The sequence below is a fragment of the Nymphaea colorata genome, chromosome 6 (genome assembly GCF_008831285.2).
Source record: "Nymphaea colorata isolate Beijing-Zhang1983 chromosome 6, ASM883128v2, whole genome shotgun sequence".
Lineage (NCBI taxonomy): Eukaryota > Viridiplantae > Streptophyta > Magnoliopsida > Nymphaeales > Nymphaeaceae > Nymphaea > Nymphaea colorata.
Window position 1 is genome coordinate 3,357,298 of NC_045143.1, and position 9,771 is coordinate 3,367,068.

General features: G+C 40.6%; 1 protein-coding gene across 1 annotated transcript; it reads left to right on the forward strand.

The window, feature by feature from the left end:
- Positions 1-342: 342 nt before the first annotated feature.
- LOC116256101 (uncharacterized) lies at positions 343-9,383 on the forward strand. The gene is made up of 5 exons (XM_031632285.2): positions 343-509; positions 3,798-5,311; positions 6,202-6,322; positions 7,922-7,981; positions 8,063-9,383. Exons 2-5 carry the CDS (start codon positions 3,837-3,839, stop codon positions 9,146-9,148), a joined length of 2,742 nt encoding a protein of 913 aa, XP_031488145.1. The 5' UTR covers positions 343-509; positions 3,798-3,836; the 3' UTR covers positions 9,149-9,383.
- The last annotated feature ends 388 nt before the right edge of the window (positions 9,384-9,771 follow it).

The window sequence follows — 9,771 nt, forward strand, 5'->3', positions numbered from 1 at the left end:
GAGGATCATATATCCATTGTTTACTGTTTAAAAGATTAACACTCATAGAGATGGAACTGATCTTCATTAGGCCTCTTGAAAAAACTTTGAAGGAAGGGCTTGGTAAGAGGTACACTAGCACAGTGTTCTAAGAACCTTCTTTGACCATTTCAACAAAAAGAAAAGGAAGAAAGTTTTCGAGTCTCAAGCTGCCATTTTGACACATCCAATATCCAAGAGCCATCTGACCCGTTTAGGTCAATGGTAAAACCGAAAGATCTAGAGGATTAGGGGTATTGTCGTCACCCTAAAAACAGTGGCCATCTTATAAAATCTCTTATCGCCCTTCCATTTTTCTTCTTTTGTCATTTCCACTTTTTTCCTTCCCCGAGGTTTTCGTTTTCCTCAAGGAGGTCGCGGCGAGTGGCCGAAAGATCCACAGCCACCACCAGTTAGGGTTTCTGCTAAATTCGTGCTTTGTGCGACAGGAAATCGTCCGTCCTTCTTGAGGCAACTGATTTTCTCCTCAGGTAATCAATCTTTTAATCCGTTCTTGTACCCTGGGTTTGTTCCTTCAGTTCAAAAACCCTAGTCTTTTTTGTTGTTTTTTTCCTCGAGTTTGCATTTGCACTATTCTTGTGTTCAAGAGGTTTGTCTGATGTTGGTAGCTTTTAATTTCTGGAAATTGCTGTGAAAGGTTGGTCCTTTCTTCGGTTGTGGAGGAATTTTGTCAATTTGAGTCTTGAGATTTCAGCATGTATGGTTGCCAAGTTTGGTCGTCACAGGTTTCTTTGGTGAAAGATTCGTTGTTTCTTCTTTTTTGGTCTGGAATGGTTTGATGCATGCATGAAAGATTCGGTCATTTCGTTATTCGCACTGATTAGTTGCTTAGTGCTTACCTTCGATTTGCGTTTCTGGCATTTACTTCGAACGATTTGTTCGAGCATGCAGTGGTGGTATCTGTTTGACTGAGTATCAATAAGTATAGGGTTTATTGTTTCACCTTATGTGGAGATTGTTTACCAGTAGATTATTGCTTTCTTGTTCTATTAGTTCTTTCTCCAGTAGCCTTTGTAAATTTGATTGAGAGCCTACGGCGTACTCCTGTGTTATGCCAAAGTTGCTTGACACTCTCCTGGGTGAGATGTAAGCTTGGTTAGACTTTTGGTACGTGATTCAGCAATTCTTAGATGGATAAGACTTGATGATGGACGATAACGTTGATGATTCAGAAATATTGGTGCTCAACATGTGTGGCTCTTTACTTAGGGCTGGTACTGATGATGATCATGGTTGTCCAGCTGCTGTGTTCCGGATAACTGCTGGAGGATTACTAAGTGACAACTATTCTGGGTTTTTGTTGTCAATAAGCTGAGATAGGTTTTCAAAGAAAATTAAAGGATCGACAGCAATATAGGCTGCACATGAATTGGAATGGAGGTGTTATGTAAAGCTTTTACACCGTTAACGTGGAGAAATTGTTCATTACTTATGTCCTATATTATCCTTAACAATAGGAAAGACCGAGTATATGTGTAAAAGGGTTAATTTTGATACTGCTTATTTTTTTACTCGATGTACTGAAAAGGAAAAAATGTGTTTCTGAAAAGCATGCTGTTCTTTCTAGAGATAGGGACTGATCACAAAGTTAAGGAAGGTGTAAACACAATGTACTGAAATAATCTGGTCAATGAACTATACTGAAGTAGAAACATAAGTAAACAAAGAATGTGCCAGTTGAATAGTCAAATTAGAAGTAACTTCAAAAGTGCAGTGGAAAAAGTTAGGATTTACTTCCTATATGTGTCACAAGACGGCATAGCAATGCTTAGCTTAGGAATTGCTATGCTCTTTTCCTGCTTTTAGAGGGTATGGTGTGTTAGTTGAATGGGATTTTAGTAGTTTCTAAATTGTGTTTCAAAGTTCAATGGTAATCTTTCTATGTTTAGTTTGGCTAATTTTTTTATTAGTATTTAATTCTTCTTTGTTTGAAGTAGGTTGCTGTATTAGAATATAAGTGGTTCAAATTTCTCATTTTTGTGAAAGCCTTTTTACTTTGTAGCTATAAACAAGACTGCAGAGTGCGGTCTTGTAGAAGGAATCAATCTTTTTAGTCTTTTCCTTTGTAGTGAGGAGTCGTTGGTGGATAAATGAACTCCTATGGATTTGCCCAATGTAGGTTCAAAAACCCATTTTCTGCCCATCCTTGTGGGTTCAAAGAGTGCATGGTAAGGATGTACTTCTAATTAAACTGGTTGGTTGGTAATATCTAAAAACATAACGAGAGGAGGCTGAACAACCTTATTGTTCTCTTGTGTGATAATCTAGTTTTGATGAAGTGGTACAGATAAACATATTCTACAGGATTGGACTCCAGATGAACTGTTTGTGAAAAGATTCTTAATAAAGTAATGAAAAACAAATAAAATGAAATCCATTGAGCATCAAGGCTGCACTTGTCAAAGGCCGATAGCTTCAATGTGAAGAGTTTCTCTCTTCCCTAGGAGAAAAGGAAGGGAATTACAAGACATATTTTAAATTCATAGCCACAAGATTCATGTTGCAATTGCATTTATCATTGTTTGGCTAATGGCTGAAGCAAGATTACATTTGAGATTAATCTAGGGACCACATTCCTTTGTGTTTGCTGTTGCCATGAATCCCTGCACTTGAAAAGGACAATTACAGAAAATGCAGTGACCAAAAGTGCTGCTCCTAGTCTCTAGTTTACTTATAAATAAGGAGCTATAGAATTTCCTTGGTCAAACAATTGTAAATCACAATGTTGTAAAAAGCGTATCGTCAGCGGTATCGGTCTGGATTTAAGATACCCTGTATCGTAAAATATCGTAACGTATCGTAATCGTATCGTTTTTTTTAATAAATCAGAAAAAATAAGAAAAAATTCAAAAAAATAATAAAAAATCAGTAAAAAACAAGAATAATATGTTCTTCATAAAAAACACATAGATTTATAAGTCATAAGGTCCATAAGTCTATGAGATACCAGATCAAAAAATAAGTTTTAGATGTTATGTATTACATCACAAGATGATAATGAAATTGTGCAAATGTTCAATGTCAATACATATAAAATGAAATCACTCTCGACTCTCATTCATAATCTTCATCATATTCATTCTCATCCTCATCTCCATCTTCTTCTTCATTTTCATCTTCACGATTTAAAAAAACTTCTTTCCTCCCAACGAGAATCAGCCACCCACGCACAAATCCATGGTTTAATCGATGATTTCATTTTTAAAATTGATGATTTAACGATGGAAATCGATAATTTCCTTCCACGGCGGCACAATCTCTAGGTTAAATGAAGAAGGGCCAAGTTTTTATAAAAAAACTTGAAAAGGGGGGTTCCAGCCCCCATTTTTGGAAATCTGCCAGTATCGTACGATACGGGGCATGTATCGTATCGTATTTTGTAAAAGATACGTATCGTATCGTATTTTGTAAAAGATACGTATCTATCATACGTATCGTACAACACTGGTAAATCAAGTGCAGACTGGCTTGGATCGAGTGGATAACATCTTGATGTTGAGTTCTAAATTCTAATTCAGTTAACACTCACATCAGATCACAAAATGTGCTTTGATCACTGGACGAATCTGTCTATATTTGGGTTTTCAAATGGGACTTTAATGCTTTTCTTTCTTCATGTTTTTTTTTTTTGTTTTGCGCTATGCAAGTGTTGCCTTCATTCTCCACTTTCTTCTAGTGATTTGTATTCCTTAGGAACAATCACTCAGTATCTTAAGGCTTGCAAAGGAAACTTACTCTTCGTGATTCATGTTCTGCAGAAACTTTCTCTGGATACAATTACAGCTGTAAACACATCAATGGAGCCATCCCCAAAGGGTGTGCCGGAGTCATTTGAATCTGTCAGGTCCAAATTGAGAGAATCTTTGGCTGCAGCATTATCCTTGGTTTCTCAGAATTCTGGCAAGTTGAGAACAAATATAGATAATTCAGAGAATCAGGACATCCCACACAAGGTTCCTCTGTCTGAAGATGTTAATCCTACTTCTGCTGCATTACCCCTTGACAATCTTGCTTCAGAAAGGCCTACTGAAGTTCCAACTGGTGAACTCCGAGACTTGGATCAGAAGCTGGGTGAGGGAAAAAGTTTAATACAAGGAAGTTGGAATAATGAGCTTCCTAATGGTTCAGTGAAAATTTCACATATTGATGGGCAGGAATTTCGGATGGTTCCCATCAGCTCTAATGGCACTGTCTCAAGCAGTAGAAATGAAATCGAAAGTGGGCATTTAGTTGCCAGTTGCCCCAATGGTGACTCAGACACTGCTGAGTCAGAGGTACATCGTGAATCAAAGAGACCAAAACTTGAACATGATAGCAATGTTGGAAGCATTCCTGAGTTTGCAAATAACTGTCCACAAACACTAGCAGTGAACATTGAAACGGAACTATTCAAATTATTTGGAGGTGTCAATAAAAAATATAAGGAAAGAGCTCGATCACTTTTGTTTAATTTAAAAGATCGTAACAATCCAGAACTGAGGGAGCGTGTAATGTCGGGTGAAATTGCACCCAACCGTCTATGTACTATGACAGCAGAGGATCTTGCCTCAAAGGAGCTTTCTCAGTGGAGGATAGCTAAAGCTGAAGAACTTGCACAAATGGTGGTATTACCTGATTCAGATGTTGATATCAGACGTTTAGTTAAGAAGACTCATAAGGGAGAGTTCCAGGTTGAAGTTGAACGGGATGACAATATTTCCGTGGAAGTTGGTATTGGTGGTACATTACTTTCTAAGGCTCCTCCTAAAGCTAGCAATACTGGAAAGGCTGAAATCTCCAAATCTGATAACCCTGAAAAACCAGACGGAGCACTGGGAGCTGAGAAAACTGACTCGAAAGATGAACCAAGTAATGGGTCCACTAAAAAGTCTAGTGATTTTATAGAGTTTACTGTGGAGGAATTGAGGGACAATGAATTTCTTCCGCCAATTGTTTCTCTAGATGAATTTGTCGGATCTTTGGAATCTGAACCGTTTGAGAATTTATCATTGCATTCTGAAGAACGTGTATCCAGCCCTAATGGAAATAACTTGGACAATTTGGGATCTCGGTCAAGTGAATCAAATAGCTTGAAAAACCTTGCTAATAGCCTGGATAATCCTGACAATGATGGTACTAAACTTATGGAGGTGGACACCTTGGGACCTGCTGACAAGTCCAAATTGCTTTCAGCACAGCAAGTTGCTGGTGGTTCTCACGGTGAGCAGGTTTGGGAAGGAGTTGTGCAGCTAAATATATCTGCTACAGCCGATATTTCAGCATACTTAAAAGGGTGAGTGGTTTTGTCTCCGGTGGGCTCTGTGTTTTTCCTGTTGTTTTCTCTTTTGTACGAAATTATGTCTATAATAATGCATCATGCTCCATTGAGATTACTTTTGTGTCATATGTTGATGTACAAATTAAGCCTTTGCCATGTTGCGGTAGAAATTGGGTCTTTCCCAATAATTGTGTCCTGAATTTGCAATCCTGCCGTCTCTATTTCCTTATCTGGTGTTACCGAAGGTTAGAGCAAACGTGCATTACACGAACGGTTTCATTATCACACTATCACCGTTCTTCCTTGTTACGTAAAATCAGTTACGTGTTTCCTTGTCCAGTCTCACCTAAGGTTAGAGCAGATGTGGGTAACTCATCGGGGGAAACACATTATTTTGCCTGTGATTTGAGCTCTCATTTCAGCTTGAGCTTGTAAGTTTTCAAATAACTATGACTTTTATACCGTTTGACAAGCTGACTGTGTTTGGATGAATTGTAACCTGGGTATTACTTTAAGAGTACAACTTTTCCCCATGTGTCTTGGTCAAGGCTGACCTATCTGACGATATTCCAAGCATGGGTTGCACTGGGGAGGACATGGATCTCATCCTGCGTTGTTTGCATTCCTTCTTTTCATTTGATTGGTCTTTTCCCTCTTTGATATCGTGGTTGCAGTTCTCAACATGGTATATTGCCTGTTAGAGTATGTTCTTGCTATCACTTGCACATGTAGCAAGTTTTCTATTTGTATATAAGTACCTGGATTAGTGCATAAAGTGAAATAGAAATAGTAACTTCACCTCCTGAAAATAGAATAAATTTCAAAATGGTTTTAATCATGTCAAGTCCGACTCTCTATCTATATTTGTAATTCTCGCTTGATAACTATTTGATCGTCTGGTTCAGTGGTGAAAAAACAGCAACAGAAGACTGGCCAAGCTTTCTTGAGATTAAGGGTAGAGTTAGAGTAGATGCATTTGAAAAGTTCCTTCAGGAGCTCCGCCATTCACGGAGCCGTGCGATCATGGTATTCCCCTTTCCTTTGTTTTTGCATTTGATTTCCTTGTATAAAAAGCTTGTTGATTTGCTTGTTTATGGTCTCTCATTGGGCTATGCTTAATTATCGTGGCACTAGTTGTTCGCTTGTCAAAAGTTCTTGTATGTAGCATATTGGGTTAATTGTCTCTCATCTCGTTAACTATGGTTCTGTATGAAATTCTAGGTGGTTCATTAATTTTCTGTCCTTGTTCATTTTTGCCTTGGGAAATGCATTTGACATAAAGACCCTTCTCAGAATATTGGATGTTCCCTGTGCCATCTTCTACCATATAGAAGTTGTTTCATTTGGAACTCATGGCTGGTTGTTGGCGACTGGCAGGAGTCCTTTACATGGCACAAATTATTTCATTAAGAAAGAATGTCAATTGGGCCTAGACATAAACTTGCAAGACTTTCCTAAATGGATTCTAATGTCAGGGAGAATCTCCCAGATAAATGTAAAGATGCTATAGCTTTAAAGGGCAGCCATCTTCGTGTGCAAAAGAACCTTTGAGAAAGTATTGCGTTATCTGTATTTTTTTCTTGTCTTGCCCTTTTGCAAGCTCATCTCCTCCTTTGACAAAATCAAATTTTGCTACTTGAGGATGATGTTCCTCTTTCCGACATAAATCAAAACTTGCCATCTGAACACGGCACTTGATCAATGGTTGTGCTTTTTCTCGAATATCCATGCGAGTTTAGATAGTGTTCATGCTATAGGAAATGCAGTATGCATGGTGATCAAGCTTGCAATACGTTGCAGTACTTCGTGGAGTCCCATGGGGTGTGGTTCAGTTTGAATTACTTCAATGCATCGAGTCATCAGAAAAGAAGGAAAAAGGAAAACTCCTCACAAGGGAAAAAACAAAAGAAAAAAGAGGGCCGTCAATTGGTCTGTTAGCGTCTCGATGTCGTGGCACTTCAAAAAAGTAAGGCCTTAGGCCTTGGTGCTACAGAGCACTAGAGCGCTCTCTCTCTCTCTCACGAGTAAGATATTTTGGAAGCTTCCGCTTCATAATCTGGTCTCTGAAGCGCTGTATGACATCAACGTTTGCAGTCATGTTGCACCTTTCATAGGTTTACTATATGTCCGCGTAGCTAAGCATGACGTGCCTACAGATTAATGCAATTCATGCGAATACGATGGCACGAGCATGCCCCACGTTTACCATAAGAGAGGTTGGGGACAATGGAAAAGCAAGCTGGGCGTGTATGTGTTGCATCGTCAAGAAATCCTCTTTCTGAAGTTAGTCGACTCGCAGATGGATGTGTTTTCTTTGACTTTTGGACACCATCAAATTGGCACTCTCTGCTGTTTGCCTAGGAGCTGCTGTAATGCTGGAAGTAGAAGGATCTTTTTGACAAAAGATACATTATAGGCACTAAGCATAATAACTATGGGCTTCCAAAAAGGAAGTTAAGAGCGTTCGTAGTTATATTTTCTTTATTCGATGAGTGCCAGGTAGTGGTTCTTAATGCTGTTTGCCATATAATTCAGTTGCTTTAGAGCCTCGCAGGTTGTTTTTTTTTTTTCCCCTGTAGACTGTGTTATCTTTTTGATGTGCTACAAGTGACGTCTCTTTGTTAGGTTTCATTGTTCTGCTGGAAGGAGGGATCATCAGAAGATGGCTTACTGAGGCTGCGAGAGGTGACTGATTTTCGTGCTTGTTCAGTCTTTCTTTCTTGTCCCAGCCCAAGAAATATTCCTGAATTTATCATTTTCCCACAGGTTTCAGAGTCGTATATCGAAGACGAAAGGGTTGGTTTTGCAGAGCCTGCGCCAGCTGTGGAGCTGTACTTGTGTCCACTTCACGGGAAGATGATGGAAATGCTGGGAAGACATATGCCAGCCGATTACCTCGATCCACTAAAGGACATTGTTGAAGGCCTGATTGGTATTATTATATGGAGAAAGACTCATGTAACCACCATATCACCAAAATCAAGCTCACACAACCATCACAGACCAGGTTCAAAGAAGCATTCTTCTTCTAGGAGGCAGGATAGAGACATACACCACCCCACCCATGTGGGAAATGCGATCCCTTCGGGACCTCTCCCTTCTGCTGCACCTGCTGATGATGATGACATTGATGATATACCACCTGGCTTTGGCCCGGCATCAGCTGCGGCAGCCGGCCGGGATGTAGATGACCTGCCAGAGTTCGACTTCACTAGGGGATCTAAACCTCTGGCTGGTCCACGTTCTGTTGCGCCTGCTATAGCTAGGGCCACTCCGCCTCGGCCGCTGGGAATACCCCTACCTGCTGAGCAAATGAGAGAACTGGTATACAAATATGGACAAGGACAAGGTGGCGGCCCTGGCAGTAACTTCCGTGTGGCCCCTGTGTCCGTGAGTTCTCAGCCTATGTCAGGTTTTGGTCCCGAGGTTCAACCTTGGAACGATGATGACGATATCCCTGAGTGGCGGCCCCAAGTAGATTGCGGGCCACAAGCAAATAAGCGACAGTTGATGCAAGGTTATCAACAGCAGCGGCAGCAACCTCTGCTGCCGCCCACACTACCATCTGCGATGCGCCCCCCGCCCCTAGCGCCATTGCCATTGGCAATGCCACCGTCAAGGTCCATGCCATCTCAAATGGCAGGTACGGTGCTTAGCCCGGGTTCTCCATGGCAGGTAGGGCAGGCATGGGCGCATCCTTATGCGTATCAGGGTTCGCCGCACACGATGGTTCCACCAAATGGATCGGCCACGCCACCTTGTCATTTCAGTAACGTATCGCCGGCAGGGAATACAATTTACGCAAGGCCTAACTTTAGTGCTGGGCAGAATGGAGTCGACTGGCGACAGTAGTGCTCTTGGCTCATATGTCGGGCGAAAGACCCCTGCATAACCTAATTTTTGGTACTTGTAGGCTGTTCTTCTGTAATTATCTGTGAATACGAAGTCTAACCATTTTATGTTAACAATCTTTTTGAATGTGCCTTCCCATTTTGGTGCTCATTGTTGATGCTATTTGAGACAAATGTTACTGGAGGGCATGCTGGTCTAGCTTTTCTAATAGAGTTTTCTTGGGGCCTCCGGCAAATCTTTTATGTGTAAATTTTCAACTTCATGCTAAAGCTTTGGTTTGCACAAGGGACGAACCGTGATTTCTCGCGAGACAGCTGCGTCACATGCAATGAAATGGAGCCAGGTTGGAAGAAGGCAAGAAAATGTGGGGTACGTGTGTTTGCTTAATGAATGAACAAAATCATGCACCTATTGACCAGGAGAATGCTTCTTTCAATACATGTAGCATTTCCTCGCTTGCTTTCTGCTTTGGCTACTTTGGAGATGATAAGAACTATGGTCCAGTTCACGTGGGCAGAGTGAAAGGGCCAAGGACGTGGACTTTGGTGTCCGTTAATGGCCGCTAAGAATAATATTTAAGTGGAGTCTTGTAGGCTTTCTGCCATCAGCTGAGACGCATAGAT

What these genes read in the sequence shown, in the direction of transcription:
- LOC116256101 (XM_031632285.2), top strand. Translation starts at nt 3,837, where the DNA reads ATGGAGCCATCCCCAAAGGGTGTGCCGGAGTCATTTGAATCTGTCAGG. An exon ending in ATTTCAGCATACTTAAAAGG is followed by an intron (nt 5,312 to 6,201) that starts GTGAGTGGTTTT and finishes CGTCTGGTTCAG; the next exon opens with TGGTGAAAAAACAGCAACAG. An exon ending in CACGGAGCCGTGCGATCATG is followed by an intron (nt 6,323 to 7,921) that starts GTATTCCCCTTT and finishes TCTCTTTGTTAG; the next exon opens with GTTTCATTGTTCTGCTGGAA.